The following is a 21,796-nucleotide window of genomic DNA, read 5'->3' on the forward strand; positions in this document are numbered from 1 at the left end:
TTTCCTGCACGATATGAATTTTGCCCATACCGCAATACCAGTTGGGCTCCTACCCCCCAACCCCCCTTCAAAGGGGTGAATTATCCGCCACAGCGTGTGCTGTACCCACATCGGGGAACTAATCATATGTGACCCGCGAGCGCTGTTCTGCTTTTCTTTCGCCCCCCAATGAATTATCAGCTGCGCTGTCCACACATCTGTCCCCACATCATGTAACCCGCAAGCGCTCCTCTGCTCATCCTCCTATGAGTTGCAGGCCGCCGGCGCTAGAAATCTGTACTGTACTACAAATAACGTTGGCCGGGCTGAAAATATAGACAAAATAAACTCCTCAAGGTACCTCCGCTGCGGTCCTGGCGATGGGAATGTCACAGAGCCATTAGTCTATCACCGGCCGCAGCGATGTCCCGCCTCGGCCACTGATAGGTTGAGCCCACTGTCATGTAAGAAGCAGGCCGGCTTCATACATGACAGTGCGCTCAGCCTATCACCGGCCGCAGTGATGTCCTGCCTCGGCCGCTGATAGTCTGAGCCCACTGTCATGTAAGGAGCAGGCCGGCTTCATACATGACAGTGCGCTCAACCTATCACCGGCCCCAGCGATGCCCCGCCTCGGCCGCTGATAGGCTGAGCCCACTGTCATGTAAGGAGAAGGCCGGCTTCATACATGACAGTGCGCTCAGCTTATCACCGGCCGCAGCGATGTCCCGCCTCGGCCGCTGATAGGCTGAGCCCACTGTCATGTAAGGAGCAGGCCGGCATCATACATGACAGTGCGCTCAGCCTATCACCGGCCGCAGCGATGTCCCGCCCCGGCCGATGATAGGCTGGCGGCTCTGTGACTTTCCCGTCCCACGGAAACCGCAAGAGGGCCGCAGCGCAGGACAGTGAAGATGGTACCAGAGCTCAGGAAAAGTTATTTGTAGTACATTACAGATTTCTAGTGCCGGCGGCCCGCAACTTATAGGAGGATGAGCAGAGGAGCGCTTGCGGTGACATGATGTGGGGACAGATGTGGGGACAGCGCAGCTGATAATTCATTGGGGGGGGGGGGTGTTGGAATAGAAGCGGCACCCAGGACACATGGGGGGGGGGGGGGGAATACCGTGGAACCGACATCACAAAAATACTGTGATACACGTTTTTGCTTATACCGCCCAGCTCTACTCTGGACAGTTCCGGACATGGACAGAGGTGTCAGCAGGGTGATGATAAATCGTGTACACATTCCGAACCTGTGGAAATAGTACTATTATCACTTTGCATACTTGTGCCAAATAAAGCGTGAGTTAGGTCAAAATCAACACAAGATAAATGTAGAAATTTTTTTTGTTTTTTATCCTTTTCTGTAGAAGTGAAAGGCAAGGTTTACATATGTCCAGTGGTCCAAAACCCTTCTGGATGGGAACAACAGATGTAGCTCGTTGCATCCGGCATGCCTATCCAGAAAGGGTCTGGATTAGAGCTCTGCCTGGGACTGTTTTTTTTTTTTTTTTTTTTTTTTTTTTTTTTTTTATATTCTGCTCCCGGATGTTCCAGCTGGATTTCTGACCATTCCCACCCGTTCCTGCAGAGTTTTTCTTCTACTTCCGCCTGTTCCCGCAACATCTGTGTTCAATCTGGCCTGCTCATGCTAACATGTGTGTCCGATCCTGCCCACTCCTGCTAACGGGTGACTCTAGTGTCTGTATCTGTATATTCCTATACATATGGAGGTATGTGCAGAGCATTGCACTCTAGTGTCTGTACTACAAACGCTAGGGTGGAATAATCTGCACATACCTCAATATGTATAGGAATGTACAGATACACATGGTCTAGGCTAGTTTTATGGACAATCCGCCATAGTTGCCCTCCAGCAGTGTTGTGACGGATGAAAGAAATGATACATTCAGCATTTTTTGATCCAGCATAACCATGTGAGGGCCTAAAATGTTTTTAATAGGGTAGTCCACTGGCCAGCGTTTGGAACATTTGGTCCCAAACGCTGTTTTTTGTGCTATGGGGGTCTGTCACGCCCCTCGTGATGTCATGGCAATGCCCCCTCAATGCACGTCAGTGGGAGGGGGCGTGATGGTCGTACCCCTTTAAGAAGTCACCTTCAATGGCTGCAAAGCTGTGTTTCCTTATAGAAAAAATATTGTACTTGCTGGCAACAGGGTGCAGCTGTAGCCTATATAGCTGGATATTTAGCAAGACTATATAGTAATTTTTGTGTCTTCTTTTTCCTCTAGGCCAATCATCTAATAATGTAGTCGCGTTTAATATCCCCTTTGGAGGATTCACTCCAATATGGCCTGACATGAGCAACTCTTCATGAAGCACTCATCGCAGTTAAGACTATCAATATGACTGATCCCATGATGGATTTTTTCGATGACACACACCTGTTTGATGAAACATTGGGTTTGTCTGACGATGCCTTTGCTCAACATGATCACGTGTCCCTGGTTGATGAATTGAACCTTGGTGCGGAGTTTGAACCCCTCCATGTTGACTCACTAAACCATATGCAGGATGCTCAAGCGCACCAGAAACTTAGTGAGTTTGATACACTTAACCAGTTTGATTCCATCAAGTTGCACCAAATAAGTAGATCATACAGCAGTCCAGTTGAAAGCGTTCTGTCACCACGATCACAGTTCAGTTGCTCTCCAATACATCCTCCAAGCCAAGGCAATGGCATGTTTGCTGACGATGGGAGCCCCATGTGGGGTCACCAAACTGCCACATCAATCCCAAATCAGAATGGCTCCCCGTTCAGCCAACAACACGGACACACTCAGTCTATGCAGCAAAGTAAAGGATTTGTAACACACCATGATTTTGCCTTGTTTCAGGCCGGCGAGCAACAGCAGGTCTCAATACAACAGCAGCACAATAGGAACACTTTGAACACAGGTCAGGAAACATTGAATCAACCAAAAACTTTCATGGATGTTAATGTGTCTTTACCCCATAGGACTTCTAACACCCACCAAATGCCTATGGTCAATAACACAACTTCACAAGATTCTTTGCCTTTACAACAGTTTTCTCAATCTACGTCCACATCATTGCACTTCTGCGGTAATCCAGTTGCCACTCAGCATGACAGCACGTTTGATAGCCACTCTCCGGCGCCATGTTCTGTGAATGCAACACAAACTTTTTCTTCTCACTATCCCTTCTCCAACAATCACCTTAACCATGCCACACATTCTCTGTCTGATTTCACCGAAAGTCAAGGGTTTGCAGATTTGGGAGCCAAGCAGGAACCTAGTCAGCATGTACTGAACCCTAGTGACCAACTGCATTCTAATGATTTCCAGATGGTGCATTCTTCACATCCTCAGGGTAACTACAATGGAACAAAAATGTCTCCTATGACCATTAACTTCCCATCTCAAGATGGTCCTTCCGTTCGGTTGAGTCACTTTAATGATCACCTGGAAAGCAATGGCTTTTCACCTTTGGAAGACAACCTGCTGCAGCAAGTGGATTCTCAATCAGAGCCGTTTACTGGGCTCGATCCAGTGGATCTGTTGCAAGAAGATCTCTTACCAAATTTTGATGATACAACCTATTCTCAAGATGGCTCGAATTCAGATCATGCTGTCCTATCTCATCCTGGCACAGAGACCCACATGGAGCAACAACAGATAAATATCCCAAATGATCTACTCAATTCTCAGCATCAAAGTCCACAGCTGAATCCGTGGAATCCACTGACATCCAATCAGCTCAGCGCCCATGAAAGGCCGTACGTGGCTTCACAAGGAAAGGTAACTTAGATTGCATTTTTATTATATTTCTGTATAAAGGGATTCTTATATATTGTTTATCAATGTGAAATCCCATTGTAAAGATGGCTTCTGTGCAGTCAATGATGCCAGTGTTCTTAATTAGAGATGAGCGAACTTACAGTAAATTTGATTCGTCACAAACTTCTCGGCTCGGCAGTTGATGAATTATTCTGCCTAAATTAGTTCAGCTTTCAGGTGCTCACGTGGGCTGGAAAAGGTGGATACAGTCCTAGGAGACTCTTTCCTAGGACTGTATCCACCTTTTCCAGCCCACCGAAGCACCTGAAAGCTGAACTAATTTATGCAGGATAAGGCATCAAATGCCGAGCCGAGAAGTTCGTGACGAATCAAATTTACTGTAAGTTCGCTCATCTCTATTCTCAATGATAAAAATGTTAAGGGTGCAATAAATGACAAAATTAAAGCATTTAAACTACTAAAACAGGATGGCAGTGAAGAAGCATTAAAAAGCTATAGAGAAAATGTAAATTATGTAAAAAACTGATAAAAGCCGCAAAAATAGAGACAGAAAGACTCATTGCCAAAGAGAGTAAAACTAACCGCAAAATGTTCTTTAACTATATAAATACCAAAAAGGTCAAAAATGAAAGTGTTGGCCCTTTAAAAAATGATGAGGAAGAAATTATAGACGGGGATCAGGAAAAAGCAAATATATTAAACAACTTCTTCTCCACTGTATTCACTGAGAAAAATTAAATGCCAGGTGAAATACAGCGAGATAAGGTAAACGCCCCTGTACAGGTCACCTGTCTAACCCAGGAAGAAGTACAGTGCCGCATACAAAAAATCAAAATAGACAAATCGCCAGGTCCAGATGGCATTCACCCCTGTGTTCTAAAGGAATTAAGTAATGCAATAGAAAGACCCCTATTTTTAACAGTCAGGGACTCTATAGTGACAGGGACTGTTCCCTAGGACTGGCGTATGGCAAATGTAGTGCCAGTATTTAAAAAGGGGTCAAAAGGTGACCCAGGGAACTGTAGACCTGTTGGTTTAACCACTGTTATTTGTAAACTGTTTGAGGGTTTTCTAAGAGATGCTATTTTGGAGTATCTTAAAATAAATGTATGACTCCATATCAGCATGGCTTTATGAGGGATCGGTCCTGTCAAACTAACCTGATCAGCTTTTATGAAGAGGTGAGCTCCAGACTGGACATGGGGGAATCGCTGGATGTTGTATATCTGGATTTTTCCAAAGCATTTGATACGGTGCCACATAAAATTAGAAGAATTGGGCTGGGGGAGAATGTGTGCAAGTGGGTAAGTAACTGGCTCAGTGATAGGAAACAGAGGGTGGTTATTAATGGTACTTATTCTGATTGGGTGACTGTTACTAGTAGGGTACCACAGGGGTCAGTCTTGGGTCCTAATCTATTTAATATATTCATTAATTACCTTGTAGAGGGATTTTATTAGTAAAGTAGAAATCTTTGCAGATGATACTAAACTCTGTAAAGCTGTAAACACTATAGAGGACAGTGCACTGTTACAAATGGATCTGGATAGGTTGGATGTTTGGGCTGGGAAGTGGCAGATGAGGTTCAACACTGATAAATGTAAGGTAATGCACATGGGGAAGAAAAATCCGGGCTGGGATTATGTATTAAATGGGAGAACACTTAAGACGACTGACATGGAAAAGGACTTTGGAGTCTTAATTAACAGTAAATTTAGCTGTAGTGACCAGTGTTGGGCAGCTGCTGCCAAGGCAAATAAAATCATGAGGTGCATCAATAGGGGCATAGATGCCAACGACAAGGAAATAATTCTACCGCTGTACAAATCACTAGTCAGACCACACATAGAATACTGTACAGTACTGGGCACCAGTGTACAAGAAAGCTATAGTGGAGCTGGAGAGGGTTCAAAGACGGGCAACCAGAGTAATACGGGGAATGGGAGGACTACAGTACCCAGAAAGATTATCAGAATTAGTGTTATTTAGTTTAGAAAAAAAGAAGGCTTAGGGGCGACCAAATAACTATGTATAAATATATAAGGGGACCGTACAGAGATCTCTGCCATGATCTATTTATACCCAGGACTATATCTATAACAAGGGGGCATCCTCTACATTTAGAGGAAAGAAGTTTTCTACACCAGCACAGACCGGGGTTCTTTACTGTAAGAGCAGTGAGACTGTGGAATTCTCTGCCTGAGGAGGTGGTCATGGGGAACTCTGTAAAAGAGTTCAAAAGGGGTCTGAATGCATTTTTTGAGAGTAAGAACATCGCTGGTTATGTATACTAGATTTATAGGGACAGAACGTTGATCCAGGGATTTATTCTGACTGCCATATTTGGAGTCGGGAAGGAATTTTTACCTCTAGTATGAGGGTTTTTTTGCCTTCCTCTGGATCAACCAGTAGGGACTCATTAGGGTTATAGGTTGAACTTGATGGACTCTGGTCTTTTTTTTCAACCTTATGAACTATGTTACATAGGGTTAGATTTATCAAAACCTGTGCAGAGGAAAAGTGGATGGTCAGTCTGGTTGTATTTTTTTTTTCAGAGATCTTTTAAACAAATTAATAAAGCAACTTTTCCTCTGTGCAAGCTTTAATAAATGTACCCCGTAGTGTATTGAAGCCTTACTTTAGGTTCCTCTGCTTATGAAAAGAATTCCAAAGGATTGTTACTGAAAAACCAGAGACCGCTTGCCCAATCATAGTACAATTACCCCCTCCTCAATTCCAAGGAAACTCTGTGTAGTAATAGGAGACCAAAATATAATACCTTACTCAAATGTACATCACTAGGAAATAAAAATAGTTTTCTTTTCATTTACTGATGAGAGTGGTGGTCCTTTAAAGAAGCACTCTGGATTTTGCCCATATAATTCTAACTCATCAACAGTACTCCAGCAATGTAATTGGTTTACTACAGCTCAGATTTATCCCTATATCTTGGACCCATAGAGGAGCCATGTGTTCCAGAGTCTGACAACTTGTAAATTACATTTACCTTTTGTACGTCTGCCCTGTGTGGGGACTTCCTGTGACCTACAGAATTACATAATATCCTAAAGGACCACTCCTGGCAGCTCTCAGTCCCCACACCAGCACTGCCCTCTTTTTCCTCTGTATGTCTTTTCATACACAGAATGGTGCTTTAGTTAGAGTGTCTGCCCTAAGAGACCAGGAAAGCAGTGATATAGGATTTGTCCATATAGTGATTAGCTGCAGAGTTATACACCTTCCTTGATCACACTGACTGTCTCTATCTGCTGTGTGCTCTGTGCAGATTCCTTGCCATTGGTCTCTGTTTCCACAGCTGATAGGGGGAAACCCCCTTACAAGTTTTTTCCCACATAATACTCGTCTTTGTTGTTTAATACAGTGGTCCCTCAAGTTACAATATTAATTGGTTCTGGGACGACCATTGTATGTTGAAACCATTGTATGTTGAGACCAGAACTCTATTGAAACCTGGTAATTGGTTCTAAAGCCCCCAAAATGTCATCCAAAAATAGGAAAAAGTGAGAATTAAAGAAAAATAAGTAGATAACTAATACAGATAAAGCAAATCCTTACATATAAAAGTAATAAAGATCTGATGGGAGCTGTAAATCATTGTCTATGTCAGTGTTTCCCAAGCAGGGAGCCTCCAGCTGTTGCAAAACTACAACTCCCAGCATGCCCGGACAGCCAAAGGCTGTCCGGGCATGCTGGGAGTTGTAGTTTTTCAACAGCTGGGGGCACCCTGCTTGGGAAACACTTGTCTATGTAGAGGACAAGAGCTTCTTCAGGGTCCTGTACTGTACAGGCAATGTCCTAAAAAAGTAGCATGGAGCCGCCCCCACCTGGTGTCCAAAGTTGCAGGTAACCCTGGTACAGGTAAAGTGTACAGAACATGTAATACCTCCCTGTACTGTAGGGGGCGCTACCAGACACCAGTCAGTGCATGCACTTCAGTAATACAGGGGTTTTACCAGTGAAATGCCCATTCTGATTGGTCAGTTCTTCCGGCCATTGATATGTTTCACAGATCTGGACTGTCCGTAGCATTGTATGTTGAGTCTGGTTTCAAGTTACAATGGTCCAGAAAAGACCATTGTATGTTGCATTATAAATAAATAAATTCCTGCAGTGCTTCTTTACCGGTAGGTGCACACAATAGATTTTTTATGCGGTTTTTGTATTCCATGCAAAAACCTGCTATTGATTTGAATAGCAATCCATACTGTAGTACTGAGTTTTTTTCCCGCTACAGATATAACTGAGGTAAGTAGCCATGCGCGGATCATTGAATGGGGCTAATGAATCTGCAGCATATAAAATTTCGAAATCTGAGAGTTTGCTTTATTTATACCATGAATTCTTTATAAAATTTCAACATGGCCCTAAGGGCCCTATTACACAGGGTGATTATTGGTCAAAAAGGGCCTCTATCACGCTGTTGTAATAGGGTTAGTGATTAACTAACGAACAAGAAAATGCTTGTTGGCTCATTGCTTTTTTTCTGACCTGCCAAAAACCATTTTTTCTCGTCCACACATGTCCCTATCTGAAGACAGCTCTGTGCGACTTCCTGCTTTTGACCTGGGAGAGCCCACTGTGTGGGTGGCGAAGGGGGCTGTGAGTGTGGGACATGTGAACCCAGTGGAGATCTGTGTGGCTAGATGAATGTATATTAGCAGCAATGTAAGATGTATTGCTGTGTATTATAGAGAAGGAGGAAGAGGCTGCTGGATAATCTGTGGAGTCTCTCACAAGCAGCTAAAATACAAATAATGTAAATGGTATCACTTAAATCACATCTGCGTTGCGGAGTCCATTCATGGGGGGAAAAAATGAGCTAAATGATCTGTTGCACAATGGACTCACCGTATCCAGATGGATTCTATCTTGCAGTATTTTTTCTCTGCTTATTTTACGCTATTTTAAAGAATTCTGCCTAAAGAGAGCTCCAACGCAGATGTGAACTTAGCCTTAGTCTTAGTGTGTGGCTCTGTGTATGTAGATACTATAAAAGTGTTCGGTACAAAGTAAAGGTTAAAAGTAGAAATGTCCTATTAAACCCCTTTAAAAGGATATCCTCTTTGTATATGTCTGATAGGAGTGGATCCCACCTCTAGAACCCTTACCTCCACCTCTGGGGAGAACAGGGCTCCCATGACCCCTATTGGAGTTAATACTTTAAGGCTTTAGGGGAAAAAAATTAAGGCAAATCCCTAATATATTTTAATCAGATCTTAAAATTGAATTGTAACCCTAATTATATTAAATACATAACTCTATAGACCTTAACAACCCACTTACATTAAGGTGATGGCCACCACACTAACAGTAGAAAAGATGCCTAAATTCATTGTACGTATTCTAATAAAGACTGTTTACATTCAGTTCCCAGTGCTTCAGGACCGAATATTAACATACAGAATCATTGAAATACATTGAATACTGAATATTTGTCATAGAGTCAGCTCCAGTACAGTTGCAGTCTTTGACAAGTGTGCAGATTGGAATATCTATACTGACACCTGCAGGCTAGAAGGAAGAACTGCATGGTGAAAATCATCAGAGAAAAACACAGTATGATTTGTGGAATACAACAAAATCTGAAAAATCGAAAAGATCATTGTGTTTATTATTAATTCCTAATATAATACTACTAAGCTTTGCTCACACTGGCGTCAGGGCATTCACCTATAAACAGATGGCATGGTGCTGTGAGGAGTCTGACAGAATGCCTGGGCCTAAATGCAAATAGAGCACTACCTGATTCACCCTATTTACTGAATTCCTATTACCTAAAGCTGCTCTTACTCTGTACTGTCTATGGTGTATTCACATCCCCCAAATGACAACACAAAGAAATGGTGTTCACCAAAACTGGGTATGTGTTTTTACTGTAATTGTGGCAAATATCCATAAAACCTACATGTGTACCCTAAAACTATGTATTGTGTGGGGGATATTAACCCAAATTAACTAATTTGATAATGTTTTCCCCCAGCTATGTTAGTGTCTTTGGATTAGGATGACACCGGCAGGACAGGCACAAGGGATTAGACTAGGGATCGACCGATATCGATTTTTTAGGGCCGATACCGATAATCTGTGGAGGTTAGGGCCGATAGCCGATAATTTATACCAATATTCCGGTATAAATTATCGGCTATTTCTCTCCCCCCACCCCCCCCCTGAAGCCGCTGCAGATCATTAATTTAAAGCGGGCGCTTTAAATCAATGAACTGTAGCGGCTTTTGCGGTGCCAGAGACCGCCGCCACCCGCTTCTCTCCCCCTGCCTGTATAAAGCCCCCCTGACTTATAATACCCCCTGTCCTGTGCCCCTCATATATAATGCCCCATGTCCTGTGCACCTCACATATAATGCCCCCTGAGGGTGCAGAACAGGGGGCATTGTATGTGAGGAACACAGGACATGGGGCATTATATGTGGGGGTCACAGGACAGGGGGTATTATGTATGAGGGGCACATGACGGGGGGATTAAATGTGGGGCACATGACAGCCCACCCCTGTCATGTGCCCATATAATGCCCCCCTGACTTATAATACCCCCTGTCCTGTGCCCCTCACATATATTGCCCCCTGTCCAGTGCCCCTCACATATAATGCCCCATGTCCTGCCCCCTCAGGGGGCATTATATGTGAGGGGCAAAGGACATGGGGCATTATATGTGAGGGGCACAGGACAGAGGGTATTATAAGTCAGGGGGGCATTATATGGGCACATGACAGGGGTGGGCTGTCATGTGCCCCACATTTAATCCCCCCGTCATGTGCCCCCACATATAATCCCCCCTGTCCTGTGTTCCTCACATATAATACACCCCTGATATGTGCCCCTCACTTATATTTGCCCCCCTCACTTATATTTGCCCGTCCATCCATACAGCGCCAGAGCAATGCTCACCTTTCTCACACGCTGCTACGTTCTTGTACTGTGAGTGAGAGCTGCAGGGACGTGATCTCCGGGCGCCGACGCGATGATGTGATGTCATCACGTCGGCCTGCCGTGGATGTCGTCCCGCGGCTCTCACTCCCACTGCAAGAATGAAGCAGCGTGAGAAAGGTGAGGGAGTGGAGGAGCGGGACAGCTGACAGCTCCCTCTCCACCATGCTGTCAGCTGTCAGGCAATTGCTCCACACGGCAAAACAAGGCGTGCGCACGAATCGCGGGACTTCAGTCCCGGCCTGAAGTTCAGGGCCGGACTGAAGTCCTGCGATTCGTGCGCACGCCTTGTTTTGCGCATTATCGCCAAGTTAGAAGCCGGTACCGATAACGGAAAAAAACGTGAATATCGGCCGATAATATCGGCTGTGCCGATAATCGGTCGATCCCTAGATTAGACATTCCCTGCAGCCTTCATTTTGTCCCATTTCTTGCTGCATTTTCAGCCATCACGCCCCCCTCCCGTAGACATGTTCAGAACACCGCTGTGTCAGCCCCGCAATTAGAATTTTTTTTCTGACCTGCCAAAGGATAGGGGATAAGATGTCTAGGGGCGGAGGACCCCTTTTAACCCCCTCCCTCCCCAGGGTATATAGGTACATCCTGGGAAGGGAGGAGCAGCTATGGAGCAGGATTGTGACGTCATTCCGCTCTGTACCGCGCGGCCCCGGGCTGAAATCAGCAGTCAGGGGCCGCAGCTAATAGCCTGCCTCGGCGATTGCCACTGCAAGGCTGTTAACCCTTTAGATCCCGCAATCAAAGCTGATCGTGGGACCTAAAGCCGGCAACTGGTAGAGTCCTTACCTTCCGCAGTGCTGTTGGATCTTCAGTAATAACTTGGATAAAAGTAATAACTGTTGGATAAAAGTAATAACTGTGTATAACCCCTCCCCCTAATAAAAGTTTGAATCACCCCACCTTTTCCCATTTTATAAATAAAATAATGTAAAAAAATACATAAATAAATAAATAAACAAACATATGCGGTATCGCCGTGTGCATAAATGTCTGAATAATTAAAATATAATGTTAAATAAGCCACACGGTAAATGGCATAAATGTTAAAAATAAGTCCAGAATTGCTCATTTTTGGTAATTTCTTATAGCAGAAAAAAATGAACAAAAAGCCCATTAAAAACAAAAATGGTACCATTAGAAACTACAGATCACGGTGCAAAAAATTTGTCTTCATATAGCCCCGTATGCGGAAAAATAAAGTTATAGGTGTCAGAAGGGGACAATTTTAAGCATACTAATTTTCTTACAAAAAGTAAAAAAAAAATTTTTTTACTAGCAAAATAAAACAAAACCTATATAATTTGGGTATCGTTGGAATCATGGACCTATAGAATAAGATAAGACTTTCTTTTTTACCTAAAAGTGCACTACATACAAACGCAACCCCCTAAAATTTGCATAATGGCATTTTTTTCCCAATTTTGCTTCACAAATAATTATTTTTTGACAAAAGGGGAAACATTCTCCTCAAGTCTGGTCTTGCAGTCTGGTAAGGTGCAGTCGGATAGATGCAATGGAATACAATATATTATTAAATAAATAGATATTGATTTATAAAAAAAAATATATGAACCAGAAAGCGCTGTCTGCAGGGCCCTTGCAGATGTGCATAGATCTAAGAATTATTCACAATAATATTAATAAAATAGTACAGCAATAAAAAATTATAAAAATGAATAAATATTGTAGTATATATACAGCATTTCTCTAGTAACCAGTCTAAGACTGTACCTGCGCCAGTATCTTATAATAGTAATGTCCGTATAGGTACACTACTGCTGGCAGTGTCCGTGTACCAAATATTACGATTTCAAACAGAGTGATGGATAGGTATTAAAGGGGTTCTCCACCATAAGGTGATTTTAGTACATACCTGGCAGACAGTAATGGATATGCTTAGGAAGGATCTGTGCTTGTCTTGGGGTTAAATGGCTATGTCCTGAGATCACCATAATGCTGTGGCTAGCTTTTTGTGAACTTGTATTACCAGTTTGACTTTTCTTTTTTTGAATACAAATCCCACAATTCCATTTTCCTCCCTCCCACACATCAGCCACAAAACCCATTCAACCATAAATGAGCTGCATCCATTCAAAAGACCTGTGGTTTTCAATCAGGGTGACTACAGTTGTTGCATTAGTTGCAGTTGATCTCTCTCCCACCAAGCGATCGCTCCACCCATTGAAGCAGACAGGTTCCCTGTCATCAGCTGACTAGTGAGTCAGGTCTCGGCCGCATTGCAAGCTGGGAAAAATCTGAGACAACAGTCATTTTGTATGCTGTTAAAAATAAATATTGGAGTTAAAATCATAGAAGAATTGTGAGAAAACCGTCACACACAGGTACAGACACTATATTATGAACTACACTAACTTTACAGCCCCTGTAGCATAGTCAAATAAATAAAAATCCTGGAATACCCCTTTAAACTTGCTCAATGTTCTGGCGGAATCCATAACGCAGATATTGCCATTTATTGGGACGCTTATACTTCCTCGACTGAAACCAGGAGGTTGCAGTTGAACTGAGCCTGTGTGGCCACCTTAGCGGATTCCATAAACACATCAGTTTAGTCTTATTTATCCTGGCTAGTATATGCAGTAGTGGTGGCACCAGGTTACTGCAGCTCAGTTCCCATTCATGTGAACAGGAGCTGAGCTGTAGTTACCAGGCCCGACCACTACCCAGTAAACGGAGCCAGTTGGTTTCAACTCTGTTCACTGTGCAGTGCTGGTCCTGAACATCTGATCAGTGAGGATGAAGGGTGTCGGCACTCTCCCAATCAGTGATTGATGGTCTGTCATCAACGATATTAGCCTGGAAAACCCCTTCAAAACTTGATTTTTCACATGGATGACATTTCAAAAGTTTTGATTGGTCAAGGTCAGCACTCAGATTTCGACCAATCAGAACTTTTGACATGTCTTCTTTTCCTATCCGCAGGATAGAAATAAGTGTCTGATCACAGGAGTTCAACCTTTAATCTCCTGCACAGAGCTTGACTACCTATGCACAGAGCACAGGGTCAACACGTCCCCTCCATGCATCTCTATGGGAGGGCCAGACAGTACAGCACTTGTGTATCTCTGGTTCTCCCATCGTAATGCATAGAGGAGGCATGTCCACACACGGACATGCACACGGACATTGGGGGAGATTTATCAAAACCTGTGCAAAGGAAACGTTGCCCATAGCAACCAATCAGATCGCTTCTTTCATTTTGCAGAGGCCCTGTTAAAAATGAAAGAAGCAATCTGATTGGTTGCTACGGGCAACTGGGCAACGTTTCCTCTGGACAGGTTTTGATAAATCTCCCTCATTATGTGCTATGCTACCATGGTAACACATCAATCTGTACAACTGTAATCCCTTAAAAAATGTCATTAAAACCTGTTGAAAAGCAGCTTCATTTTTAATTGTAGTTGAACTGAAAAAAGTTAAAATGGTTTTGAAAGTTCCTCTTTAAGGGTCTATTCATATGTCTTGAAGAACAAAACAGTGACCCTGCACGTCAAACGAATGCAGCTTTATTGGAAAATTCAACAGCACAAGACACAGGCAACATACAATGACTCTAGGCGGAGTTACAATGAACTCTGTTACCTCACCTTACCTCACCTCTGTGACAATAAGACTATACAATATAAAATACTATAAAATCAAAATCGCTCAATCTGAACACATAGCATGTAATGGGGCTGTAAGTTTAATGAGACATTTATATATTTTGAGACAAGATGAGGTTTTCTCTAAAATATTACAAAATGATTGCCATGTTATTTCTAACAGAGCTCGTTGAACTATCGGTGATCTCCGAGTGTAGTTTTAACCCAAACACAATATGAGGGTCATTGGCTAGCACAAAAAGTTTTTTTTAGATGGGCCATAGAATCTGTCACACGCGTCATTATACCAAGCTCACTAAACAGTTATCCATGTATCCATGTTGGACCACATAAGGGCTCCTTTCAAAGATGTTGGCTGACAGGGAGGTTATTGGCAGTTCACGCTGGGCACTCGTGCCCCTTTTGGCATGAATGCCCGATGTGAGCTGCTATTTTATTATTAAGGTCAGTCTTCTGTTATCTCTTTTTGGCTTTAGTAATTTATTCTTGTTCATCAAACTAACAGCCCCATTATATGCTATGTGTTCAGATTGAGAAATTTTGATTTTATAGTATTTTATATTGTATGGTCTTGTTGTCACCGCTCTCTCTCAGTTGGAGGGCAAGGTAGCAGAGTTCATTGTAACTCCGCCTAGAGTCATGGTATTTAAGCCCGCACCTGAGAGTGTCCGGACATCACCGAGGAAGAGCGTGCATGCGCTCGAAACGCGTTTGATGTTGGAGTAGCCGATTTTACCTGTGTTTTGTGCGGTTGAACTTTCCAATAAAGCGACATTCGTTTGATACACTGGATCACCGTTTTGTTCTTCAAGTCATTGCTGTGCACTAAGCCGGGTGCAGGTCCGTGCACAACAGTATGAAAGGGGAGTTGGATTTTGTACATTTCTATTTACATGTACAGTATGCTTAGCATATTTGTTGCGCCAGTTTTGAAGCAGCAGGATTTTATTCTGCAGAGTGCAAAGTAAAGTAAATTACTGAACACAGCTTCAAATCCTGAGCATCAAATATGTACAGGATACTGTATGTGTGAAAAGACCCTAAATAAGTGTCATCTGTTCTTAGCTCAGAGATGAGCGAACTTACAGTAAATTCGATTTGTCACGAACTTCTCGGCTCGGCAGTTGATGACTTATCCTGCATAAATTAGTTCAGCTTTCAGGTGCTCCAGTGGGCTGGAAAAGGTGGATACATTCCTAGGAGACTCTTTCCTAGGACTGTATCCACCTTTTCCAGCCCACCGGAGCACCTGAAAGCTGAACTCATTTATGCAGGATAAGTAATCAACTGCCGAGCCGAGAAGTTTGTGACAAATCGAATTTACTGTAAGTTAGCTCATCTCTAGTCACTGCAAATAAGTCAAATCTTTGTAAAATTGTAGCTTGTAGCCCCAGTCTGCATCAAGGCTTTAGTTTTAGAATGATCAATGCCACATCCGCTTTAAATGGATTGAGACGGAAGTACAGCAGATCCCATTAACTTTTATTAGTGTCTTTCACTTGTAATATATAGTTTAGTATACCAAGCCATCTGCCCACTAAATACAACAGTAGCCTAATGGAATAGAGACTGGCACTAAAGGCAAGTGACACACAAACTCCACGGAGATCAATGGAGACATCAATGCTTTCGCTTCTCTATTCTTTGTAGTAAAGGGAAAGGGTCTGTGTGACTAGGGCTTTAGGACACATTCACACATGCATGTAAAACCGCATGAATAAAAACTCATCGGGGGCCATTTATTATTGGTTTGGGACAATTTTTTTGTGTGTGTGGGAACGTTTGGCGCAGCGTGTTTTTGTGCGAAATATTTGAGAATTTTCATTTGGAGTCTTTTACAAAGCGTCTATGGTGGAGGTTTTTTTAAGGGAATTTTGAGCAGTGGACTTGGAATAATTATGTGCGACTTTTCTGAGAAGGCAAATTTTTAGTCACAAAAAATTTTTTACTTCACAAATTCACACCACAGAAAATAATAACTTCTCCCCGTAAAGTCCAGATACTGTTGTTTAATGGCCCATTACGGTATATGGCTGTAGTTTTATCCATGGAGTTCTATTGAATTTAAAGGGGTACTCCCGTGGAAAACTTTTTTTTTTTTTTTTAAATCGACTGGTGCCAGAAAGTTAAACAGATTTGTAAATTACTTCTATAAAAAAATCTTAATCCTTCCAGTACTTATTCACTGCTGAATACTACAGAGGAAATGGTTTTCTTTTTGGAAGACAGTGCTCTCTGCTGACATCACGAGCACAGTGCTCTCTGCTGACATCTCTGTCCATTTTAGGAACTGTCCAGAGCAGTATATGTTTGCTATGGGGATTTTCTCCTACTCTGGACAGTTCTTAAAAATGGATAGAGATGTCAGCAGAGAGTACTGTGCTCGTGATGTCAGCAGAGAGCTCTGTGTTCCAAAAAGAAAACCATTTCCTCTGTAGTATTCAGCAGCTAATAAATACTGGAAGGATTAAGATTTTTTTTAATGGCACCAGTTGATTTAAAAAAAAAAAAAGTTTTCCACGGGAGTACCCCTTTAATGGCAAAAGTCCCTTAGGGGAAGATTTATCAAAACCTGTCCAGAGGACAAGTTGCCCATTTGCCCATAGCAACCAATCAGATTGCTTCTTTAATTTTTAACAAGTCCTCTGCAAAATGAAAGAAGCTATCTGATTGGTTGCTATGGGCAACTGGGCAAGTTTTCCTTTGCACAGGTTTTGATAAATCTCCCCCTGAGTGCCCACACAGTTAACTGTACGGGTTTAATTGTTTCAGCGATAAAGAAGAAGATTTATCAAAACCTGTCCAGAGGAAAAGTTGCCCAGTTGCCCATAGCAACCAATGAGATCGCTTCTTTAATTTTGCAGAAGCCTTCTTAAAAATGAAAGAAGTGAGCTGATTGGTTGCTATGGGCAGGTTTTGATAAATCTCCCCCAAAATGAATTGGAGTGCCTTTTTCTGAGCAGTTTATGTGCCAATATGTGCCAAAATAAGTCCATAAAGTATGACCTATTTCACAGCGTAAATGTCACAATCGAAAACAACCTTTTTTGGGGGGCTATAGTTTATAAAAAGTTCATAGGGCTTTGAACCTTGAATCCGTACATACCTCAGATAGATATTCAGGTCAGGCTTTGAAGCCCAGTGGGCATTCCCCTTATTCGTTGGAGCCCAGCACCGGTTCGTCACTCCTCTCTGTGCGCTGGTCACCTCCTCTACCCTTGATTGACAGCTCCTAGGCTGTACTGTATTCCCTGTCTCTCCCATGTAAGGCCGGGTGCACACATATCCAACACAAACATTTATGGTATACATTGGCAGCCCAGGAGAATGTGATGCCAGGATAAACTACATTGGGACCCGCTGGACCTATTCATTTGAATGTGCCAAATGTAGTTTAATAGTAGCCACGTTCCGCACATTTTCAAGCATAGATGGAGAGGTTAATAAAACCTGTGCAGATGAAAAGTTGATCAATTGCCCATAGCAACCAATTAAATGGCTGCTTTCATTTTTCACAGGCCTTTTCAAACATTAAAGAGACAATCTGGTTGGTTGCTATGGGCAACTGGTAAACTTTTCCTCTGCACAGGTTTCGATAAATCTTTCCAGTACTGTTTTTCAGTGAGGACTTTTATGAGACATGCATTTTATCAGGCCCAATAAAGATGGCCGACATAGGGGACTTTACCAGGCCTCTGGCTGCCATGACATGCAGTTACCGGGCAGTTGTGTTACTAGGTGATAGTAATGGAGCGAGAATAGGTTAATAAAGATTGCTGGGACCAGATTTACCTTCCATCCATCAGTCCATCAGTCCATGTGCTGTATACATGCTTTATCGTTTAAGCTGGCATTGGTGTAACCCATGTTCCTATGAAATAGATATGATGACATTCGAGTGAAAGAAAGGATAAAAAGAAAGGATAAAAAGGTTAAAACACTAGTTGCACATGTGAGAAAACATTTTGATGCGTGACACAATAGTGTGTTGGCGGCAGTCCCTAGGGGTGTCGAGGGACTATTCTGCACTGGTGACTGCTGCAGCCACATCCTGTGCTGCTTATCTTAAACTGGCAGCCGACACAGCGGTCACTTTAAAGGGGTACTCCATTGCTAGACATCTGATGTCTGATCACGGGGGTCCCGCTGATGGGGCCCCCTGTTGTCTCCCACAACACTCTGCATTCTAAACAAACGCCAGGTTCCTGCGGCAGTGGTCGTGACATCATGGCCATGCCCCTCGTGACATCACGTCACGCCCCCTGCGTTCATGTCTATGGGAGGGGGAGTGTCAGCACTGGCAGGACCAGAACAACAGCGGAATCAGGTAGATTCAAGTTTATTATCCAGAATGCAACGCGTTTCACTGCGTAAGTGCAGCTTCATCAGCTTGCGCAGTGAAACGTGTTGCATTCTGGATAATAAATTTGAATCTACCTGATCCCGCAATACTTTGAAGCTGGTACGATACAAATTTTATCTATCTCGAGGGAGGGCTGCAGACGGACCGTTTAAACCACGAGATTACACAGGGTGAGCGGCTTTTATCTTTCCCAGATTCCCAATAACACTCTGGTGTTATGGAGCATCTTCTATCCCCTTTATAGATTTATAGACTGGCAATGTATGACTGAGCTACGTAAAATGGGACCTATACTGCTAGCCGTGACAATGTACAACTGAGCCACCTTTATTCGGACCTGTACTGCTGACCATGACAATGTACAACTGAGCCACCTTTATTCGGACCTGTACTGCTGACCATGACAATGTACAACTGAGCCACCTTTATTCGGACCTGTACTGCTAGCCGTGACAATGTACAACTGAGCCACCTTTATTCGGACCTGTACTGCTAGCCGTGACAATGTACAACTGAGCCACCTTTATTCGGACCTGTACTGCTAGCCGTGACAATGTACAACTGAGCCACCTTTATTTGGACCTGTACTGCTGACCATGACAATGTACAACTGAGCCACCTTTATTCGGACCTGTATTGCTAGCGTGACTAGTGTACTGTCAATACCCCCAAAGTGGGACCCTATTGATCACTCACTGAAAATGGGGGAGATATCTGTGTGCATAATGAGCATGTGGCTAGCTATCTAATGTGTATGTACATAATTGGTCATATTCCGTGGGTGCTGCATGGTTTCCTATTTAGGGTGTTTAACAGTGGTTAAAATCATTGATCATTGTTTTGGTAGATATGGATTTTGTTCTCTATTATCAGCTATTTCAGGCTGTGATGGTCCTCAATGAGTTTGTTCAGCACAATTCCAGAAAAATCTAACAGCTTTATCGTTTAATGAGTATATAGTTTGGGGACCCTCCAAACTAGGTAAGGGTGCATTCACACATGTGTATTTTGCAGATTTTTCTACCCATTGACTTCAATGGTCAGCAAAATATGCACGTGTGAACGCACCCTTAGGCTGGACTCACATTGCATTTTTGTTTCCAATACTGTATGTTTAATTTTGCTATATACAAAAACATCATCAACTACGCTATTATGTAAGACAAAAAAAGTATAGGTTACTGTCTGTTGTTTTTTTCTTTTTTTTGCAAGTCAGTGGGAAATAGCGTACTGCATGTTGTATGGCACACAGCAGAATCTGTTTTAGCAGCCGTTTTTCCGTACATGTTTTTTTCCTATAAAATGTATACGTTAAACTGACAGGAATAACACGGTGTGAATTCACTCTTTTGTATTTTGGCATTGTCTGCTTTCCGTAGCCATAAACCTGTGCAGGCCAAAAACGTGCCCTCTGTTGGGTCAGTATACTTCATTGACTTAGAGCAGTGGTCTCCAATCTGCAGCCCTCCAGATGTTTCAAAACTAGAACTCTCAGCATGCTAGGAGTTGTAGTTTCTCAACATCTGAAGGGCCACAGTTTAAAGACCCCTGCTGTAGAGGTTAGCAAAGCAGAATGGGACCCTATAGGTGATCACAGGATTATTAAAGGGGTACTCTGGTGGAAAACTTTTTTTTTTAATCAACTGGTGCCAGAAAGTTAAAGGGTACCTTTCATCAAAAAAAACTTTTGATACATTATAGATTAATGTATGCAGAATAACTTTCCAATTGCATGTTATTAAAAAATATGCTTCTTTCTATTTAATTTTCCACTTTGAAAAAATGACCACTAGGGGTCTCCCTACCAGTCCTTTTTTATAGATTTCAGACTCATGCTGGAGTCCTAAATCTCAGACTGGAGCCGGGACACAGACAAACTCCCTGGCAGGGAGCAGTGCTGAGTTTGTCTGTGTCCCGGCTGCAGTCTGAGATTTAGGACTCCAGCATGAGTCTGAAATCTATAAAAAGGACTGGTAGGGAGACCCCTAGTGGTCATTTTTTCAAAGTGGAAAATTAAATAGAAAGAAGTATATTTTTTAACAACATGCAATTGGAAAGTTATTCTACATACATTAATCTATAATATATCAAAAGTTTTTTTTGATGAAAGGTACCCTTTAAACAGATTTGTTAATCAGTTCTATTAAAAAAATCTTAATCCTTCCAGTACTTCTTAGCTGCTGAATACTACAGAGGAAATTCTTTTCTTTTTGGAACACAGAGCTCTCTGCTGAAATCATGACCACAGTGCTCTCTGCTGACATCTCTGTCTATTTTAAGAACTGTCCAGAGTAGGAGAAAATCCCCATAGAAAACATATGCTGCTCTGGACAGTTCCTAAAAATGTACAGAGATGTCAGCAGAGAGCACTGTGCTCGTGATGTCAGCAGAGAGCACTGTGTTCCAAAAAGAAAAGAATTTCCTCTGTAGTATTCAGCAGCTAATAAGTACTGGAAGGATTAAGATTTTTTTAATAGAAGTAATTTACAAATCTGTTTAAATTTCTGGCACCAGTTGATAAAAAAAAAAAAAAAAAAAAAGAAGGTTTTCCACCGGAGTACCCCTTTAAACATATACTTGGAAGCTCAACAGCCTAAGATGCAGAGATTTACTGTTAGGCTAGGATTTACTGTTAGGCAATTCCGCTTTGAAATTGCAGGCGGAAATTCCGCTTGCTAAAATGTACTGTATAGTGAATTGGTTTCCGTTCACAAATTCATACTTCGAAATTTGTGAAGCAGAATTTGTGAACGGAAAATCCTCTTGGAATTTTCCGCCTGAAGAATGGCGGTGCTCTTTCTTCAGGCGGAAATCCGCGCGGAACCCATTGCAGTCTATTGGAGAATGCAGTGTCCTCGTGGTCCTGATTCAGTCAGCCCTGGCCGCACTCGGAATCTCCGGGCGGAAATTTTCTGCCCGGAGATTCCGTAGTCTGAACCTAGCCTTAAAGGGGTACTCCGGTGAAAACATTTTTTCTTTTAAATCAACTGGTGGCAGAAAGTTAAACATATTTGTAAATTACTTCTATAAAAAAAAATCTTAATCCTTCCTGTACTTATTA

At 42.6% G+C, this 21,796-nt stretch overlaps 1 protein-coding gene across 6 annotated transcripts in view; it reads left to right on the plus strand.

Annotated features, from left to right (window-relative positions):
* Positions 1–21,796, plus strand: part of CHD9 (chromodomain helicase DNA binding protein 9) — a 248,025-nt gene that overhangs the window by 77,730 nt on the left and 148,499 nt on the right. For 5 of the 6 annotated variants that reach the window (XM_056526373.1, XM_056526372.1, XM_056526375.1 and 2 more), the window contains exon 2: positions 2,235–3,764. In XM_056526373.1, coding sequence (XP_056382348.1) covers positions 2,349–3,764 — 1,416 coding nt within the window. In that variant the 5' untranslated portion in view covers positions 2,235–2,348. Of the gene's footprint in view, positions 1–2,234; positions 3,765–18,191; positions 18,304–21,796 lie in introns of those variants that run through there. The other variant, XM_056526381.1, reaches the window with a different exon arrangement.

This window comes from Hyla sarda, chromosome 6 (genome assembly GCF_029499605.1).
Source record: "Hyla sarda isolate aHylSar1 chromosome 6, aHylSar1.hap1, whole genome shotgun sequence".
Taxonomy (NCBI): Eukaryota; Metazoa; Chordata; class Amphibia; order Anura; family Hylidae; genus Hyla; species Hyla sarda.